The sequence below is a fragment of the Canis aureus genome, chromosome 2 (genome assembly GCF_053574225.1).
Source record: "Canis aureus isolate CA01 chromosome 2, VMU_Caureus_v.1.0, whole genome shotgun sequence".
NCBI lineage: Eukaryota > Metazoa > Chordata > Mammalia > Carnivora > Canidae > Canis > Canis aureus.
Genome location: NC_135612.1, coordinates 71441185 through 71463029, shown reverse-complemented (window position 1 = coordinate 71463029; position 21845 = coordinate 71441185). Strand labels below are relative to the sequence as shown.

Below are 21845 nucleotides of genomic sequence, written 5' to 3'. Positions count from 1 at the left end.
AATCATTGCACACTACACCTGAAACTAAGTATGTACTTTATATTGGCTAATTGAATTTAATAAAAAAAGAATCACCTTTCAACTCACTGATGCCTAGACTCTGGTCAGTTGAAACCCCACTGACCGGGGTTGCAGCATCCATAGGTGGTAAAGCCACCTCAATGATCTGGTGTTCAGAGGGGCTGCCTGGGTAAGTATATTCAGGGGCTGCTCACCATGACTCTTCCTATTTTTGCAGCTACTTCTGAGTTTATAAATCCCTGGATCTAGATGAGCAAGAGGAAGAAGTCTCAGTTTTTGGCCTCAAGTCAGAGACAAACTTTGCAAACCTGCTTTTGGCAGAATCATGCAATGAGGTGTGGAGGTTCTGCCAATATATTAATAAAGTAGCACTCGCCCATCTGGCTCAGTATCCCTGTGGACCGCTTCATCACTGCTTCAATGCTGGAGGAGAAGAGCAGTGTGGGAGGACCAGGGCACCATGACTCCTTCACAAATTGCGTGGGACAACTGCAAGCACTTTAAAAATAGAATAGCTTATTTCAGTGTATCTCGGCCAGTTTCACAGGTGAGGTTAGGTAGCTTACAATATAAATATAGAAAACAGAATGATAAAAATAGAAAGAGATTTAGGACCAAGGAATTTTTAATGCCAGGTAGAAAGCAAGACAATTTTAAAAAGCAGATCAGAAGAATGCAGACCAAAACAAAGCAGATAATGAACACAAACATTGAAGAATGAATGTTGTTTATTGTGTCAAGAGCTCAAGCATTGCATCATTTAAAAACTTACATTTAAAATCTAAGACCTATTTATTGAAGAGATCTTAGATTTTAAATGTAAGTTTTTAAATAAATGGTGCTGGGAAAATTGGACATCCACATGCAGAAGAATGAAACTAGACCACTCTCTTTCACCATACACAAAGATAAACTCAAAATGGATGAAAGATCTAAATGTGAGACAAGATTCCATCAAAATCCTAGAGAAGAACACAGGCAACACCCTTTTTGAACTCGGCCATAGTAACTTCTTGCAAGATACATCCACGAAGGCAAAAGAAACAAAAGCAAAAATGAACTATTAGGACTTCATCAAGATAAGAAGCTTTTGCACAGCAAAGGATACAGTCAACAAAACTCAAAGACAACCTACAGAATGGGAGAAGATATTTGCAAATGACATATCAGATAAAGGGCTAGTTTCCAAGATCTATAAAGAACTTATTAAACTCAACACCAAAGAAACAAACAATCCAATCATGAAATGGGTAAAAGACATGAACAGAAATCTCACAGAGGAAGACATAGACATGGCCAACATGCATATGAGAAAATGCTCTGCATCACTTGCCATCAGGGAAATACAAATCAAAACTACAATGAGATACCACCTCACACCAGTGAGAATGGGGAAAATTAACAAGGCAGGAAACAACAAATGTTGGAGAGGATGCGGAGAAAAGGGAACCCTCTTACACTGTTGGTGGGAATGTGAACTGGTGCAGCCACTCTGGAAAACTGTGTGGAGGTTCCTCAAACAGTTAAAAATATACCTGCCCTACGACCCAGCAATTGCACTGTTGGGGATTTACCCCAAAGACACAAATGCAATGAAACGCCGGGACACCTGCACCCCGATGTTTATAGCAGCAATGGCCACGATAGCCAAACTGTGGAAGGAGCCTCGGTGTCCAACGAAAGATGAATGGATAAAGAAGATGTGGTTTATGTATACAATGGAATATTACTCAGCTATTAGAAATGACAAATACCCACCATTTGCTTCAACGTGGATGGAACTGGAGGGTATTATGCTGAGTGAAGTAAGTCAGTCGGAGAAGGACAAACATTATATGTTCTCATTCATTTGGGGAATATAAAAAATAGTGAAAGGGAAAATAAGGGAAGGGAGAAGAAATGTGTGGGAAATATCAGAAAGGGAGACAGAACGTAAAGACTGCTAACTCTGGGAAACGAACTAGGGGTGGTAGAAGGGGAGGAGGGCGGGAGGTGGGAGTGAATGGGTGACGGGCACTGGGTGTTATTCTGTATGTTAGTAAATTGAACACCAATAAAAAATAAAAAAATAAATAAATAAAATAAAATAAAATCTAAGACCTAGACATTAGTTCCATTTTACAGATGATACACTGAGTCTCAACAGACCATCCTATAGCCAGTGACCTGGAACTCAAGTTCAGCCCTGCCTGTCTAGGTTTCTCTATTCTCATAGTGCCATGTGGCCTCTCCAAAGTGGTTTAGTTCTGAGCTTCCTTTCAATCAGAGAGGAGAGGATGACACAGCCAGACACACAATTTCCATTATCGAAATAAGGAAGCATTCCAGCTCCTCAAAAAAAAAAAGCAAATATTTTTCCAAGCACTAACTTCAAAAAAGGCATCATTCTCAGGTGGAGTCAGGGAAGTCTTCACAGAAGAGCAGTGGGCAGTGCTTTGTGATACAAAAAGGAGCTCACCAAGTGTACAGGTGTAGGAGGAATTCAGGGAATTGGAACAGCGCAGGCAAACACCTGGACAACTGTCTAAAATCACCGGATGTCGGAGCTTAGCTTCAAGGAGTCCAGCACTTGTGGCACACCACGTGATGTTAACTAACTTAATAACATTGTAAAGCCTAGTCAGGTTGGAAAACCAAAGATAAGTGAGGAGAAAATTTAATTTAAAGGAGTGGAATAAAATCTTATTATAGCAGGCTCCACTAATTTGGAACATGCAGTAATTCAGAGAGGCAAAATGGAGCATTTGAAGAGCTGATTTATACCATAAACAAGATTGGAGGTGGAGTTAATGTATAATGTAAGCAGGATTGGAAGCACCAGTTCACAAAACCACATAGACTAGTGATTGGTTTTCAAATATTCAAGGTGCATGGTCACATAGCAACAAAGATATGCTAATGACAAACACTTAATATATTCATTAAAATAGGTCCCCATGGTACTGCTCCTGTCTACACCTTATTAGGCTTTCTACTTTCTGCATAGTGTTGATGTACACAGACCTGCCTCACTAGGACTCTTTCTGTACAAACAACCACCTTGCATCCTTAAATAAAATGACACTCATTGCATGCCCCTGACTTTAGCTGGGCCTGGGGTAGAGAAGGGCAGCCCACTCCACCAAACTGAATTCTACTGCCCCATAAAGGATCTCCATAGGCCCAACACTCTTTCAAGATTAACATCCAGACACAAAACCTGTAACTAGATCATGGTTCATGAGAAATCTCATTACTCCCAGTACAGACCTCGAGGGTGTGGACAAAATGGAAATTGTCAAGAGTGGTTTAGGCTGATTTTCCCTCTCACTGCACCTCATACAAAAGTGCATAATTAGGAAGGAAAGCAGGATTAACTACCTCTGTATCAACACTGTGCACAGCAGGAATGTCAAACCAGCCTGACACCAAGATCTGCCATTGTGTCTCCCACACAACCCACTCCACCTAAAGGCCACGTGAGGACATGGTGTGTACAGATGCTGTGAAGGCCAAACTCTTGCACCTGTGCTCGCATTGTCTCTCTGCCTAGGGCTTCCTGCTTCCTCTTTCCTGCTCCTGAAATCCTGCCTCTTCTTTAGGATGGAGTACAATGTCACCATTCCCTGACTGTCAGGATGAAATGTGGACCATGGTGCTGATCATGTTGGGGTAGGAGTGTGGGGCTCATTCTGACCCCTTACTCCTGCCAAACTGATCATTCCCCCACAAGGTGAAGTTCAATGCTTTCTTCTACTTATCCTGCAGGCCCCAACTCAAATATTCATACAGAGAGCCTTTACTGAGGGGCACCTGGGTGGCTCAGTCTGTTAAGCATTCAACTCTTGATTTAGGCTCAGGTCATGATCTCAGGGTTGTGGGATCAAGCCCCATGTCGGGCTCTGTGCTGAGTGTGGAATCTGCCTGGGATTCTCTCTCTCCCTCTCCCTCTGCCCCCGACTGCCACATCCTCGAGTGCTCTCTCTCAAATAAACAAATCTTTTTAAAAAAAGGAATAATCAATAATCTTCTTAAAAAGATCAGTCTTATTGGTAATCAAAGACAATGTGTACTAAAACAATTAGAACCTATCATCCAATTTGCCCCAGAGAAGGAAGTGAAAGAGGCCATTCCCACAGATTGCTTAACAATTGGTCACATTCTAAAATGCAATTTTGCAGTATATTCCAAACACCTTTTGACTTCTAGGAATTAATATTTTAAGCGTAATCAGAGACACAAAGTTTTGTAATCATCACACTAGCTAACTTTGAGGTTGCCGTTGTGGGGCACCATGCCCTCATTATGCCTAAATTTCGTGAGGTTCCCACTCTGGAAAGTAGGAATAGTCCACCATGAGAGGTGCTTAGGGTAACACAGAATAGCACATGTCAACCACCTGAAAGACAAACTGACACACAGCAAGAGTGCAGTGTATTTTAGATATTGCTATTATTGTCACCCTTATTTTCTGGGAAACAACAACACATGTTCTACCATGAACACCACACGGCGGGACTTACCCCAGGTGGGACGACACATTGTTGGTAAATTTAATACTACAGTTAACCATACTTCTAAGTCAAGAAAACCAAACATCTGAGCATCTTAGTAATTCTTCAAAGGGCATCTAATAAAATTAAAAATCGATTCCAAAGATTAAAAAAAACAGGAAACCAGGAATTAAAGGACAAATGTTATTGATGCAATCAAACAAAGGAACTCATTAAGAGATGTAACTAACCATTGGTAAAGTAGAATCTGTTCACTCTTCAATCAATCATTCATTCATTCATTCTACAGACATTTCCGGAATGAATTCTTCATGACCAAGTTCTAGTGGCTGAGAAACAATGCATTCATTTTGAAGGAGGAAATAGACAATGGAGCAGATAAATAAACAGGATAATTAATGATGGTGATGAATGCTCTGAAGAAAAGGATACAGGGCAGTTAGAGAGAGAGAGAAAGGACAGCAACACAGGAATCTTTCCCCTGCACATTCTCCCTCTCCCTCCAGCAACCAAAGGGGCCCATAGGGTTCAGCCTGAAAACCACTGGTCAGTCTACCTATCTCTGTGCCTCATAGCTCAGTGAGACCAAGAGGAAGACCAGTGATGACAAGGGTCAATCCCAGACAGCAGGTGATCTATGGAGCTGGGCACCCCCTACCAGCTCCACCCTGTATTATTCCCACAGGGTGGTAATGCAACAAGTGCAACAAGGCTCAATAAGCTTTCTGCTTGACACACTCCCCCACCACTCCCTAATGCCCCTTGCACCCAATTCCTTCATTCATCTCACCTATCTGCACCTGCAAGCATCTGAATTTGTAAGTCCTGACCTGGCATGGCTCTTGGGACCAAGAACCTGAGGGTAAGACTCACTTCTCAAGCCTACTTGTTCATGGGAAGAAACCAAATGAGGTCCTAACAGACTGGGTGCCTGCTGCTTCCCTAGAGGTTAGAAGGGGGGAAAGGGGAAAGCACATCTGCCTTGGCCCCCACCATCACCATGGGTGTTGCAGACAATTGTAATCAAGAGTAATGCTGCTCCTCACCCTGACCCCGTGCAGTGGAGCAGCATGCTTATCTGCACTTGGACTAAGTCCCCGCTATGCTTTCAGTCCCTACATTCCCCACATGAGTTCTTTTTTGTGTTTTCTCACTCAGTAAGACTTTATCTTGTCTTGAGTTTTTAAAAATTTCTGTCAGTGGCTTTAAGTAATTTTAAAAATAAGACTATAGGGTGGGAAAGGAAGGAAAGAAAGAACAGAGAGGGATGGGGGGAAAAGAAAGAGTAAGACCCTTGCAGGGTGGCACCCAGCCCACAGTAGGCTCTTAGTGTCAGCGTCCCTGGGGTTGTGGGCTGTGTATATCAGGTGCTTCCAATGACAGTATCCTGGTGCCTTTGTCATGGCACTGAAGGCCATCGAATGCAGAACAAGAAGGCCACTCTTGTTGGAGTTGGTAGGAATGGGAAGGTCCCATTCCTACTGCACTGTCATCCTAATTTTAACAAGGAGAAAGTCTTGCTTTGATGCTGGCCTGTCTTCAACACTCTCCCACTACCCACCCAACTCCATTTTGAACAATGAAAGACCTGGTCTCAAGTTCACAACCTCAGCAGACAACAATACTTAGCTAGAATTTAAGGCACTGTATAAGTTTCTTCGTATATATTCTTAGGGTTGCCTTCTATTTAAGACAATGGAAACTATTTTTTTACTTAGAGGGGATAATACCAAGGTTTTAAGATCATATTCACTTACATAAGAAACCGAGTTGATATAAAAATTTTAAATCTGTAACATGCAGATACAAAGGTGGAGTGCTCAGTTACAAAGGTGGGGTGCTCAGCCAGGAAGGTGGTGTGGTCATCTACGAAAGTGGAATGCTCAGCTAGGAAGGTGGAGTGCTCAGCTAGGAAGGAGGTGTGCTCAGCTATGAAAGTGGTGTGCTCAGCTACGAAGGTGGGGTGCTCAGTTAGGAAGGTGGGGTCCTCAGCTACGAGGTGGAGTGCTCAGCTAGGAAGGTGCAGTGCTCAGCTACGAAGGTGGAGTGCTCAGCTAGGAAGGCAGTGTGCTCAGCTATGAAGGTGGGGTGCTCAGCTAGGAAGGTGGGGTGCTCAGCTACGAAGGTGGAGTGCTTAGCTACGAAGGTGGGGTGCTCAGATAGAAAGGTGGTGTGCATGTGACCATGAGGGACGGCAAGGCCTCTCCAGCTTCCTTCTCCATGACCTCACAGAATCAACTGTCATCTAGAAAGTGGATAATCATTTTGCAGGGTCACTTGACCAACTGTTTTACTGGTTGAAATGAGCCTGAGCAATACCAGGTTGTTGGCATAGGAAGGAGGATGTGGGGGAAGGGAGACAGCAGCTGAAGGACTGAAGTAACATAATCTAGTAGAAATATGCTTTATAAACGCTCCATTTCCCTCTTTAGTGTGAGCAAATGGCCTCAGACCTATCTTGCAGAACATCGTGGCAAATCAAAAGTGCATGTCCTGCCAATCAAAAAAAAATGCAATTCTGTAATGAATGGTGGAGAAAATAATTAAAAACAAAAGCTGAGAAGGATTTCTGAGAGCAAAAAGCATTTAAGTGCATTGTTCTATTGCTCTGGCACATATGTTGCATATTAAACTCAGCATGTTGCAGGGGGTGATTTATCATGCGTGCAGTGTGTGGTACTGTGCTAGGAGCTACGGATGAAGACAGGAGAAGGCATGGTCCCTGCCCTCAAAGACCCACGAGGGAGGACAGGAAGCTTCTCTCTTCCTCCCACACTTTCTTCCCTCTTTTCTCTACAACCTCTTGAGAATCTACCATGCCCTAAGCCATGGATTTGGTGCAAACATCCAATTCAACATAACCAACATATTATCAAGTGGCTACATAAGCTTAATACTGTTTTGAGTCCTTTAAGCATTCTGAAAAAAGTCTATGAAGAAATGAGCCAACATGCAACATGCTAACATCAGAGACAGGAAGGCACCACGCCTTATAAATAAAAGAGGGCAGCATGGTGGAGAAAGCCCAGAGCTACATGAAGCTGATGGTCTGGGACTGCCTCTCATGAACGAACAAGCTGTAGACCCTCTTTCAAGATGCCCAGATGGAAGAACTGCGGGGCCCCAAGAACACAAGCCCCATGCTGCAGGCAGGATTTCTGCTTCTGGGGGGGTGGTGCTCAGCGGGCATGGCTCTGAAGGATGAAGCTTTCTGAATGTGGCAGCCTTTGTAAGTTTGCAGTCCAGTGTGCCAACAATCCAGCAAATACATTTGACTTTGGAGTCAGCAGACTTCCTGAAATCCCTTCTTGCACAGCTGTCACATGGACAGGGGTCAAAATACCGATCTCCCTAGGGAGATAACTCCATCCTCCACTGCCCTGTCGCATCACCCACAGACCAAACGAATCACTGCACTCATCCTTTCTCCTTTGCGTGAACAAAGGCCCATGATCTACTAGAGGGAAGGGGCTGGGAGGCAGGCAGGGTGAATGAGGTGCAGTCTTGTAGAGGTGAAGTAACACAAGCAGAGAGCAAGGTCCAACAGCACTGAGGAGGTCAGGAAGCACAGAGGCCCACAGAGTCCTGGGAAGGGATCCTCCAACCTCCACATACCTGTGACCCAAGGAGGCATAGCCAGAGACTTGGAAAGGGCAGTGGCTGTGGGCATAGCTTCTTCAGGGGCAACCAGGTAGGAAATGTAAGGGTGGGGAACAGGGTCAATCAGGAAGGTGGAGTGCTCAGCTACAAAGGTGCTCGACCTTGACCTTCCAGGGCCCTGGGACCAGGCTGCCATGTTATAGGGGAATGTGAAGACAGGATGGTCCCCAGCAAGTGTGCAGAGTAGAGGTCTGGCTGGGGATTCAACAGCAGGAAGCATCACTGGGGTTCCTGGTGATGGGTGTTCTAAGAAAATGCCACCATTTTGGATGTAAGACCTTGTAAATCCCTGCCCTTTATGGGCAATGTGGCTTTTAAACTGATATTGTCATTTACTGTCGCTGCTGTAAGTGTTCTCTCTTCTGTAAGCAGAAGCACCAGGGGCCATTTATCAGTGAGCATGCTTTCCTGAGAGCAGACATTTACTGCAATATGTTTTCTGTTCTCCACTAGCTGGACATACTTCTTGACTTCTTGGGCACCGGGAAGCTGCTGGTCAAGTGGGAAGCTTGCACAGTGGTGCCTTCCTGTCTCTTGTGGCGTCTACCACTGGCCTGGGGCACGGCCCTTAGCATGGGTGTGGGACACAACACTCTTTAACCATTAATGTGACACCTTGGATTTTATAAATTGAGATTTATTTTCATTAAACCTATTCTTTTTTTTTTAATTTGATCACATAGTCTGGGTCATGCCTTTCTACTTATCAAAGCTAGCTGTGCTTGGGCCCAGTCCTCAATTCACAGCAGCCTGTGCATTGTCAAATCTCAGCCTCAAAGCAGGAGATACAAAGCAGGAGATACAATCTAGGCTCCTGGCTGTCAAATGGGTAAGCAGAAAAAATCCCTTCCTTAAATGAAACTAAAGGTAAAACACTGGGACCCCTGGGTGGCTCAGTGTCAGTGGTTGAGTGTCTGCCTTTGGCTCAGGGTGTGATCCTGGAGTCCTGGATCGAGTCCCACGTCGGGATCCCTGCATGGAGCCTGCTTCTCTCTCTACCTGTGTCTCTGCCTCTCTCTCTGTGTCTCTCATGAGTAAATAAATAAAATATTTTAAAAAATACTAACATATCAAGTAGGGAATGTAGAAAGCAGTAGGACGGAGGCCTGGCACCTACACATTCAACCCCATCATCCCCAGTGACCCCTAAAGAACTTCCTGGACTCCCCAGGGCTCTGCGGAAACCAAGGGAAAACCAGTGGGCAGAGTCGAAGGCTTTCAATCCATGGCTGAGAAAATAGTAGCCTGGAGGACAGCATCAAATTTCCAGTTAGTGGGTAAGATTCCAACAGCAGGTCTGTTTTCCCTCTGAAATTCCATCACAATGTTAAGCAATTTTATGGAATCAGCTAGAAAAATGATGGCTGTGCCATGTTCTAGAAAGTATAGGCTCTGGAGTCAGATAAGCAGGGCATGAATCCCAGCTCCAGCCCCTACTAATGATGAGCTCTGCACAATGAACCACTCAGCTGCTGCATCTGTAACAATATCTGCCATGGGGAGCTGCCATGAGCCTTCAGTGCCATGACACCCAAAAGGCGCTGCTTCTTTGGGAGTGTCCCTGATGCCACAAAGGGATGGCAAGTTCCCCCTGACTTCTCAGTCCCAGAGTTTGCTGAGCTTCCCTCTCAGAACTTGCCAGAATCTTTAATTATACACACTTGTATAATTATTTGATTTTTGCCTGTCTCCCTACCTCGACTGGGAAAGGGGATGTTCCATGCAGGTGAGGCCATGTCTATCTCGCTCTGCACGTTATTGTCAGCACCCAGGACAGTGGCTGGCATGGAACAGGTGCATCATAAACGTGCTGAGGGAATGAACTCATGACCCCAAAGGCAGTGTGGCATGTGGCACCAGGGGGCAGAGCACACACATAATGCTAGTCCAATGTACAGCCCATTCATTTACAGGCCACTGAGCCTCCCTCTGCCTTAGTGACCTGTGCAAAATGGAGCAGCAGAGTGCCTGCTGGACAGGGCCCTGGTGAAAAGTGAATAATTCACGCGAAGCACTTAGCACAATGCCAGGTACCCAGCAGGTGCTTCATAAACGTTAGCTATCAGAATCCGCACCACCGTTAGCCATCAGAATAGAAAAGGTCACTTTCCTTCCTTAGCTTCACAAACTTATTCTGGATCAGAAAATCACCACTTGTTCAGCCAAAGCACAGATTAGCAAAATAATTCTATTGGGTTTCAAGGCCTAGAGGGTTCACCTTTGGTTTTGATTTCCAGGTGACAGTGAGTCAGCATGAGGGAAAAACCAAGGGGGCTGGCCACATATCGCTCTCTGTATATAATTTCTGGGGGACATTTACTCAACAAGTATGAACTGAACATCTACTGGATGTCAAGACACATGTGTGGGCACTGGGAACAGAGTGGTGAAAAATGCAGGCTGGAGTCCCCGCCCCTGGTGTGTGGAGCGAGTCCCCGCCCCTGGTGTGTGGAGCCAGCCTCCTTCACATGTGTGAGGCAGACACAGAAAATAAGCAAGATAAATACATAATAGGGATCGTGTGTTGTAAGGTGAAATATGCCCTAGCAAATAAAGCAAGGAAGAGAGCTAGTGGACTAGGGACAGCCGGGGCAGGGGTTTTGAATTGGGTGGTTGGAGACTCAAGTAGGAGGTCACATTTGATCAAGACCTGAGGGAAGTGAAGGGATGTGCCTGCAGGTGTCCAGAGGAGGTTATCCCAGCAGAGGGAAGCCAAGAGCGGAGACCTGGGTGGGGGTGGGGACGAGGGGTGGGTGGGGGTGGGTGCCTGGCTGGCAGAAGAATATCAGGGAGGCTGCCATGTGATTTCTAAAAACTTGAGGAACAAGGGCGCTGCAACTTCCAATTTAATTAAGCTCACTACAGCAGGTAAGTACTCCCCATTAAAATGTATTACATTCCAATGCAATGTTTGTGTCTCTTTGGGACGTGAGCTTAACACAAAATTGCCAGGTCGTTGAGCATCCACCAGCTTTGTCTGTGGTCCTCACAGGCATAACCAGGCTCTCCGCCTCCCACCAGCAGTTTTACGCATATAAACTGCTCAAAGAATTTACAGGTCATTAGCCATATTTCAGTTTTTATCAGAAGGAAGTATAGTAAGGTAGCTCCCCAGCAAATGATCATTTCCACAGGGCTTCCATCCACTGGATCTCATTAGCTTTGGCCTTCACAAAAGCACAGAAGGGAGGGAGCTACTGCTCCCATTCTGTAGATGAGGAAACTGAGGGCTTCCAAGAACACCATCCCGGGAAGGGAAGGACATTTCCCATTTTCCAATTTCTTGTTCAGTGTACAGGCACCACATCCTCTTCCCATTCCTCTCGAAGTATCTCTTTCCTTGTGAGCAGAGCTCATCACTGGCTCATGGTCAAGTCTGGGAGGCTTACACACCCCCTACTCTGGTCCTGGCTCACAGAGGTTGGATTTAGAGACAGCAAAGGCTTTGTTGCTAGATCTGGGACTGTCAAGGTTGTGCTGGAGCTGGCTTATATGGGGCTCATGAGAAGTGCTAAATTTTCAGAAATTTTGCAAGCTGGTTGACATCATGCTGTCAGATTGAATCAACTACGTCTTAGTCCGTTGGGTCAGCTACAATAGAATCCCATAGATGAGGGACTTATAAACAGCAGAAATTTCTTTATCACAGTCCTAGAGCCAAGAAGTTCAAGCCACAGACAGATTTGGTGTCTGGCAAGCATCAGTTTTCTGGCCCATAGATGACTCTTTTTATGACGTCCTCACATGGCAGATGGGGAAGGGAGCTCTGTGGCTCCTCTGCTATAAAGGCACCAATCCCATTCATGAGAGCCCCACCCCCATGACCTCATTATCTCCCAAAGGCCTCGTCTCCTGATATCATCCCATTGGGGGTTACGCTTCAACATCTGAATTTGGAGAAGACACAAACATCTGTCCAGAGCATACATACCCTGACATGGAAATCAGCTAACTCAACAATTCAGGGCTTGCTCTCTTTCCACTGCGACACAGGTTGCTAAGGATTTCTTTACTGCTATTATTGCTTCCAATCCCAAAGCTTCCTCCTGCTAGCTATGTAGCTTTGCACAAATTATTTAGCTCCCTGGTCCTCGGTTTCTCCAACTGGAAACTAGGGATAGTAACATCCATCCCAAAAGATGTTTCTGAGGATCAATCAAGATATGATAGGAAAAGAGCCACGCACTGCAGGTGATCCATAAAGAGTGGTGTTACTAATATCATCAGGCATTGAAGAAGTGCGGGATGAATTTTATAACTCCCCACAGACCAAGGACAGTTACAGAAAAACACATGGTAAATATGAGGAGCAGTCAGAGAAATGGGCACAAGAAGGTGTCATATTGGGTCAGATGGTGGGGAGAGCAGGGTACCCCAAAGACCGCTGGCAGGTGCAAGGTCCATCTGCTCTTCCCTGTGACCTTAGGCAAATCTCATGTCTTTCCTGATTGATTACAGGATCCTCCATCTACCCACAGTGATTGTCTGATACACCAGGGCCCAGGCCCCGGACCCAGCTCCACCCTCCATGCACCCTATGTTTGTACAGCATGACCTCTGTCTCCTCACCCAGCCCTTTCCATAATCCAGTGCCCATCCTCTGGACGTCAGAACACACCCTGGGTCTTCCTGTAATCCACAGGAACGACCCCAACCCTGTCCCCTTAGGAATAACAAATGTATGGCACTTAAAAATAACATTTGGGAAACCTGTCATCTTGAAAGCCCAAGCCGAAGTTACAAGTGATGTTAACAAATCTAGAATAGTGAAGTTTGTGAAAAGGATCCTGGATAAGACGGCATCACCTCATGCCCCCTTTCTTAAGGCAGTTTCCATGGTGATGGAGCCTTAAGAAGTTACTTACTAGGAAAACTCCATGAGCATTTAACATCTGTGTGTCCAGGATGGACCAGGATATCGCCTGACCCCCAGGACATGGGGGACATTAATAATCTATATTTTTTAAGTTATCCCAGGACCCCAAAGGACACTGGCTTCTCAAGTTGTAAGGAAGAGAGCAGGGGAGCACGTTGACTGTTGGCTTAACGTCTGTCCTCTCTCACCTACAAGCTCTGTGAAGACAAGAGAGTGACTCTTTCTCATTGTTCTGTCACCGATGCTGGCACCATGTTTGCCATATCGCATGTCAGCCCTTGGCAATGGATGCACGAACTTTCTGAACATCAGAATCTGGGAATGCAGAGATGAATAAGGTGTGGCCCATTCCCCAGTACATACTTATTTAATGAATGGACCTTTTCGGGAGGGTAAGCAGAAGTTCTCGCAGTGTTCCGGGAAGGAGAAACAGCATTTGCAAAGGCCCAGATAAATGAAAACAGCAAGATGAATTACAGGTGTCTACAACCAGTGGGTTGGTTTGGCTGCAACAAGAGTGGAACAAGATGGTAGCAGAGGGTGGTGTCAGCGGGAGAGGCTGGCATAGTGTCAGACGCCTGATCAGGGAGAGGTGTTAAGTCTGTGGGTTTGGGTACACCATCGTTGGGGTCTATACAGAGAAATGGTGACCTCAGGTTTGCCCTTTGGGAAGATTTGCCCTGTGCTATGGCCTAAATATTTGTGTTTTCCTCCACCAAAGGTGGTATGTTGAAACCTCAGTCCCTAGTGTTATGGTATTTGGAGATGGAGCCTTTGGGTGAGAAGTAGGTTATCAGTTGGAGCCCTCATGATAAGATTAGTGCCCTTTTAAGAAGGAAGGAGAGAGAGAGAGCTCTTTCTCCCCATAGCCCCATCAAGAGGACCCAGCTAGAAGACCAGCACGCCAGGAAGAAGGCCCTCACCAGACCCTACCATGCTGGCATCCTGACCATCACTTCCAGCCTCCAGAGCTGTGAGAACTACATCTTGTTGTGTACACTGCTTCATCCATCAGAGTCTGTGATGGCAGCCCGAAATGAGTAGGACACCCTGGGAGGGCAGAGTGGTGATAGACAGCTGTGGCCGAACGTTGAAATGCCAGGTAGGAGGCTCTAGCAATAGTCAAGGCCAGAGATGATTATTTTTATGGAAATGAGGTTGCTCAGGAACTAGGGATTATAAAGGGCTTTTATCCTTCATCACAGATTCCAGGGAGTGGAGGGGGCGGGGATGCCAGTCTCTGTCCTCCCCCCCCTCTGCAAATGCCTTCCTGTCCCCCCTGCTTCAGTCAGAGCAGATCCACATTTAAACACCTTACACAGTTTGCTTTGGTCAAAGTCTCAGCACTTAAAACAGAGTTAGCCTCCAATTGAAGTGGTTCTGTCTCAGCTCAGAGTGGTGTGGAGAGATCTGTGTCCTGACTCAGTGCATCGCTACTCCAGGAAGGTTCTAGAAACACACCTTCGCTATGAGAGCTGTCTAAAATGATTACAGGTTGTCTTTCCTCATCCCCTCCTGCCAGGTATTTACCCCACAGTGACCTGACTAGTCAAATGGGCAGGGGAGGTGACTGAGAAATTTTAAATGAAACACATTATAACAGCTAGTCTAGTAAATGTAGGCAATCTGGTAAGTGGAAATGGGTTTTGAAAATGAGAAAGAGGGACTGAGTGGGTTGTCCATGTAGTGGAGGCCCACCTGAGTGTAGTTCTAAGAGCATCACCACCACCCCTGATCCTCGAACCAGTGGCTGCCTCTCACCTGAGACCCTGTGGGCACCTGCTGAGTAGTCCCCATTCTGGTCCTTCCAGCCCCCCAATGGCATAGTCATCCTTCTTTTCTCATTTTATAAAGAAGGAAACCAAGACACAGAGAAGAGAATTCATTCACTCTCAAGGCCTCTATATTCTGTGACCTGGCAGGCGTCAACCACAGAAGGTCATTTCTTCACAGCTCTGGGGAAGGGAGCCCCCAAGCAATGTGTGGACATGGCCAGGTGCTGGTGAGAACCCTCCTCCCAGCTTGCAGATGGCCATCTTCTTGCTGTGTCCCCACCTGGCAGAGAGACGCTCTTCATGTTCACAGCCACAGACTATTGTGTTGGGGCCCTACCCTAATGACCGCATGTCACCTTAATGATCACCCGAAGGCTATCTCCAGATAGAGTCACACTGGAAGACAGGGCATCGATTCAAAAATTGGGGGGGGGGGTGGAGGTACACAGTTCAGTCCCTTTCAGCCTCGCCAGCATGAGAAGCAGGGCTGCCATGAGAACCCAGGAGGTCAGACTCAGCCCCAGTGCTGAAACAGTCCCCATCACCTCTCTCCTGTCCCTTCTCCCCTCCCCACCTCTCTCCTGCCCCCCTCTCCCTCCTCATCTCTCTCCTGCCTCCTCCCCTCCTCTCTCCTCCCTGCTACTCCTACCCTCCTCTCCTCTCTCCTCCCCTCCCCACCTCTCCCTTGTCCCCCTCTCCCCTCCTACCTCTCCAGGGCTCCAGCTAATGCACTACCCTCACCCTCACCCTTCTCCGGGTGTGATTTCTCATTCCAGTTTCCCTTTGCCTGGAGTATCTTCCACCCTAGAGAGCAAAGCAGCGGCACCACAGAATAGGTGAAAATATTGCTCTTGACAACAACTTGGATCATCACGTGCTTGGGAGCATACATCATTCGTTCCTCAGAGGCACAACTGCCATGCAAATCATCAATGCCCAGCCTTTGCCTTGCCAGTTATGGAGCACGTCAGCAAAAGAGCAGAACAAGAAGGGGCACGGTGAGGATTTCCGAGGCTGCAATAATTCACCCTCCTTGTAATGAGATGAAAAGCTGACATATAATTAATGCAAAGTGGAGGTGTCCTTATGAACCCATCAAACAATTCCATGCTCCCTTCCAGCAGAGGCCAGAGAGGCAGCCAAACAGAGGCCTAGCAGGAGGGTCTCCCTGCAGGGTGCAGGGGCCAGGGGCCAGGCCTTTGCAGGGCAGCTGTGGGGGAGGGGCTGACCCAGACAGCCTGGCTTCGGTCCCATCTCCTCCACTTACTCACAGTATGACTCCATTACCCAATCTGTATATTGGGGATAATAATATTCAGATGGCAGCAGGAAACCAACAAGGCTGTTGGGGGACCTGAGAAGTTAGGGATACTTATCAGTAAATGTTAGAGGTCATTTTCCTACAAAACTGAAAAGCTCAGGGCACAGTGGGATGGTCTTGAGTTTGAATCACAGTTCAAGTGATTCAGGCAGGCAATGAGCTGCTTTGAGCCCTGCTTCCCCTCTCTGAGAAAGGGAGCCCACAGCCCTCACCTTGCAGGGTTGTTAGCGAGGCTGCAGCATGTGGACGGGAAGCACAGGTGGCAGGCTCTGAGCACCTGGCAGGTACACTATGGTTTCCAGTCTCCCTCCACAGGTCTCCATCTCCTTCCTCATTCTGGCTTCCAGAGACTCAGGTGGGGGCCACCCCGTCCCCCTCCCCCACCGCGTTCGTAATGGGCACAGACCGAGCCAGGTGCAGCCCCCCATGCCCTTCGTCCTCTGCTGGGACCCTTTGGCTAGCAGAAGTCAGAACAAGCAGTGGTCAGCACGAGCCACAGCTCTGAAAACAAGGTTAATGCAGGGGAAAGCCAGAGAGACACAGAGAGACCAAAGCCAGTGGGAATTCTAGACCCCTTAGCTATAAAACCCAAGAGATTCTCCTTTGTGCAGCAGCAAGTTTAACTTTCTGCCCAATAGCTGTATAAATTCTGAGCCAAATAGCGTGTGAAGTGCTCAGTCCAGACAACGGGCTGAAGGGCATTTCACTGCCCATCTGTCTACTATCACATATTCACAGACGCATGTACAGATAAGCTCTTAGAGGAGGCTATATTCTCATTTACAGAAAACATGCTTTCATATCTCTCCCCCTCAGCTGATTCTCCTAACAGTGCTGGTGGTAAGTCACAGCATTAGTTGCTTAATTTTTTTTAGAGGGAGAGGCAGAGGGGGAGAGAGAGAATCTCAAGCAGGCTCCACACCCAGTGCAGAGCCCAAGGTAGGGCTCAATCTTATGACCCTGAGATCATGACCTGTGCCAAAATCAAGAGTCGGACGCTTAACTGACTGAGCCACCCAGGCATCCCAGCCAGGGCATTATTATTGCCATTAATGGGTGACGGTTCGAGATGTGACTATAAAATCCAGCAGCTGTTCACCCTCTCTGGCTCACAATGGATGGAAATGCAATGCCAGGGTGCCCACAACTGCAGAGAGCTCCCTCCTTTACCCTGCACAGTTGTGTAATCATGAGTGTGTGACACTAACTCGTGTCTTGGAGCCCATAAACAGCATGGGAAAGTGGTGCCTTCAGAGGGGCCGCTCCAACATAACCCCCTCCTTCAACACACATCACATGTCTGGGCTTGCATCCAGACCCCTTGGTCCATGCTAAGGAGTCCCCTAGAAGGGTTTATTTCCCACAAACAACTTGAGTGTGTGCATCGCTGCCTGGAGATATGGAGAACTTGCACTTGCTACTCAAGCTCTTGCATGTCACCTACAGTTAGGCCTGTCCCCAGGACACCGCCCAGGTGTGCAGTGTTTCCAGGCATACTGTCGTTTTCTCAAGCAGGACAACTGATGTTCCCTTGTTCTATCACCCGTGTTCGGAGAGCCTCTGAGTGTAGAGAGCAATGGAAATAATGGGTGGTAGCATAACAGAACACGAACCAGACTAGACTTTCTCATCAGGGGTCACTTATGATGCTCAACTGAGGTACAGAATGAAACATCCAGAATCTGTTTCCTGGAACAGCCTGTTCTGTCCCCTTCAAGAAAATCCAGCTCCAAGAACACTGAGCAAGTACCTCCTCTGACATGTCTGCGACTGTGTCTGAGACTCCCAAAAATGAAGAACCAGACAGTCCCTACTGCCTTCAAGGAGCAAGCGATTCCTTGATAAGGCCAGATAAGTAAGCCAATGATTTGGGTTTGGGATCACCGCAGGAAAGGCTGTGCTGGGTGGGTCAAGCCCAGAGTAGGTGGAGACAGTGAGGGGCACTCGGTTGGCCCATGGGTGATGAAAGGCTCCTGCTCCAAATACCTACTAAGCTGGATAAAAGGAATGTGTGGGATTTCTTTAGAGGAGGGGGCAGGGGGTGGAGATGCAGGTGGAAGTTTCAAGATGAGGAGATGTCACTGCAAATGCACAGGGGCAGGGAACCATCAGCAGGTGGCATTTTTTTTTTGGACAGCTTATAAATTTATTCTGTGAGATCAATATTACTCTGATATAAAAGCCAGGCAAAGATACTACAGTAAAATGTACAAAAAAAAACTATACAACAACATTCCTCATGAATACAAACATTAAAAATACTTAACACAATATTACCAGATTTTAATAAAAATTAGAAAATATACTAGGCATACTAGTTTGTATTAACATCCAAAAATTAATCAATATAATAAACCATATTGATAGAAGGGAGAAAATACCATCCCAATAGACACACAGAGTTTTGATAAAATCAAATATTCATTTGTGATAAAGCTCTCAATCAACTAAGAATAAAAAGTAACTTTTTGTTCTGACACATTATATCGATGAAAAGCTTACAGCTAAATCATAATCACAACAATTTGAAGAAGAGATGACAGCCAGGGATGGGATGGAGAGAAACTTCTAGAACATGGATCATGGCACGATGTGTGTGCCAGATTCAGAACTTGGAATTTAGCATATCCTGGGCAGCCATCCTGAGGCATTCTTACCATCAACACTATGGGTGGTATGTTTTAAAAAGCTAAAGTTAAAAAAAAATTAAAAATATAAAGCTAAAGTCCCTTCTATTTGGGCAGCTGTTAAAACATTCCACACGTTTTTCTCAGAAATACGAAAACCTTCTCTTCAAAATCTATTTTCAACTGTGATTCATCAGGTAAGAGAATATAATTAAAATTAAAAGTGAGCAGATGCTTCCAGATTTCATGAGAGAATGCACTCCACAAAATATCCATCGGGGAACATAACTCTAGAAAATATCCAAAAGAGAAAATTTCATTCCTCTCTCTCTACCAGGGAGAAGCTTCCTCTCAGCAGAGTGAGATTTGCACGTGGCTCTTTGCAGTGAGAGAGCCATGGGGCCCGGCATGCAGTCACTCACCACAGGTTGACCAAGAAAGGGTGCTCCAGCCCCTGCATGATCTGCAGTTCCCGGAAGACGTTCCGAACCTCGTCCCTCTCGATGCATTTCTGCTTGTTCATGTACTTCATTGCGTACATTTTCTTCGTGTCTCGCTTCTGCACGATGCATACCTGAGCAACAGCCAAAGTGGAGAACATTCAGGCCAACAATTACAAATAATAATAATAATAATAATAACCATAATAATAATAAAGAAGTCAGCTCCTCCTTGCACATCTACCCCTGGGTTTAAGCCTCTGTTCTGAGAACTTGCTAGCGGAGCAGCTCTGGCTAGGCCACAACCTGTCTGCATCTGTAAAATGGAGGAGTGTGACCAGATGCACCTGTTTATCAAATATTTACGTGAAGCACCGGCTGTGTGCGAAGTGCTGGGGAAGGAGACAGAAGGAGCAGCCCTGCCTTCAAGGAGCGCACAGACCAGGAGGAAAACAAACTCACTGATGTCCGCAGTCCTGAGATCCGTGGTGATGGTGCCCACGGGGTCCCCTGGCCCTCCCCACCTCCGCACACACCTCTGTCCACCAGCCCTGTTCTCCTCTCTGCTCAAGGACTCTCTCTGCCCACTTTGCTGCCCAGGCAACAGACCAGCGATGCCAGAGAGTCAAGGCTGGCAGGAGCAGCGCCTATACCCCAGCCCCCTTGCCTGTTCCTCCGGGTAAGTCCGAGAAGTGGCTCCCGGGGATGCCCAATCTCAGGGCTGGCAGAGCAGGGGTGGGAACGTGATGCAATGATGACAGCTCCTGGATCCCGGGCACTTTCTTGCAGGCCAGTGCTGAGCAAATGCTCTGCCTGACAGTCCGCTCAAGGGCCTCTTGAATAAAGCCTCATCTTCCCTCGAGCATGAGGACGTGGTGGCCCTGAGTGCACTCATTACTGCTCCCAGAGTCCCACAAGACCCCAAGTGTCAGGACGGAGAGTCAAACCCAGACAGCGTGACTTTGGAGTGACCTCCTTGCCCGAGCAGCAGCGGTAGGTGGGAGGAGGCTATCACGGAGGGTTCCCTGGAGGAGTTAGTGCCAGAGCGCCAGCACAAGAATGGAACGATGGGAAAGGAAGAGACTTTCAGGGAAACGGAGGGGTATAGAGGAGCACCTGCGGCCCAAGGACATGCAGCAAGGAGTGTGGTGCAAGGGGAACCCCTAAGGAGGGCTGCATTAGCCAGTCTTCCCGAACACTGGATGAGGTACTGGCCTTACTTCCTGGGTCTCCCTGACACAGAACCACACACTGGGTGGCTTACAACAGACACCTATTGTCTCTCAGTTCTAGAAGCTGGCGGTGCAAAGTCAAAGTGTCAGCAGCTCTCCCCTGAGGCTGTAGGGGAGGGTCCTTCCTTGCCTCTTCTGGCTTCTGGTGGCAGCCAGCACCCCTGGGCATCTCTGACATCCATGGGCTTCCATCCGGCCTTTGTCGTCTTGTGGCCTTCTCTCTTCTGTGTGTCTGCATCTGTACCCAAATTTCATCTCCTTCTTAAGAACACTAGCATTGGATTCAGAGTCCATCCTAATGAATTATGTCTGCAAAGACCTATTCCAAATAAGCTCCATTTGGAGGTTCCAGGAGGACATGAATTTTGGGTGACACTATTCAGCCCAGTACAGCTAGCTATTATTATGATCCTCGCTTGTCAGATAAAGGGAGAGAGGCCCAGGAAGGTGTAGACCCTCCTCACGTCTCTGGACTCAAACCCATACCCTGCCTCCCCAGCAGGCACTTTCCATCAACAGGCTTCCTCCCTGAGGACAGTGCACTCGAGGTAGGAGCCAGAGATGAGACCACGGGCCTAGGCACTCAGCTCAGGAGCTCGGATTTTCTCCGGCATGCCACGTGGCTCCTCTGCTGGAAACCGGACTCCTTTTAGCTCCGACACACCGTGAATGTGATGGAGGCAGATACAAAACAATGGAGAAAGGCTCTGGTTCTGCCTCCCCAGTCTCTGGCTCTGTCTGAACTGAGTCAGCCAGGCCCACCCTGGACCACTGGAGGCGGCAGGGCTGGGGGGTGGGGGTGGGGATCTAAAATGATTACATGAGACCGAGGAAGCAGAAGTGCCCGGTATATCAGGGGGTGATAAAAATCCTGAATCTTAAGGTCTTAAATAGCACATTTCATGCACCCTCCAGAACGATGTTCTTGCAGGCAGTAAAATCACTGGGATGAGACTGAAGGCTCATGGAACTTCCTTTCCAGTGAACTTGAAAATTTAAAACACCTGGAGGCAAAGATGTGTTGTACAAAAGGAGCCAGGGGACCCTGGCTTTGTGGCATCCCAGGAGAGACTTCCAGAAGCCTGGACCCAAGTCCCTGAGACCCACACCTGCAGGCCGACACACAGTGGGGAGGGTTTCCCATCCCTCTTACTTCTCTTGTGACTTCTCAGAAGAGATGTTCAGCAGAGGCCGGGAGCCCTGAAGTCCAGCTGAGCGCATCAGCTACAGAAGCACAGGCTGTGACTAGTTCACATCCGTGCAAAGGCCCAGTTCTGTGGCCCGGTGGTTAAAGACCTCCATGACCCTCCTCGTTATAGCAGGCAAAAGTGCCAAGAGGTGGCTCTTACCTCCTGGGTTTGGGGAGTGTGGCACTCAATGCAGCTCAGAGACAGGGACGG

General features: G+C 47.2%; 1 protein-coding gene across 2 annotated transcripts in view; it reads right to left on the bottom strand.

The window, feature by feature from the left end:
* Positions 1 to 21845, bottom strand: part of STK32B (serine/threonine kinase 32B) — a 387142-nt gene that overhangs the window by 236209 nt on the left and 129088 nt on the right. For both annotated transcript variants that reach the window (XM_077878608.1, XM_077878617.1), the window contains exon 3: positions 19196 to 19347. In XM_077878608.1, the coding sequence (XP_077734734.1) occupies positions 19196 to 19347 (152 nt within the window). The remainder of the gene's footprint in view (positions 1 to 19195; positions 19348 to 21845) is intronic.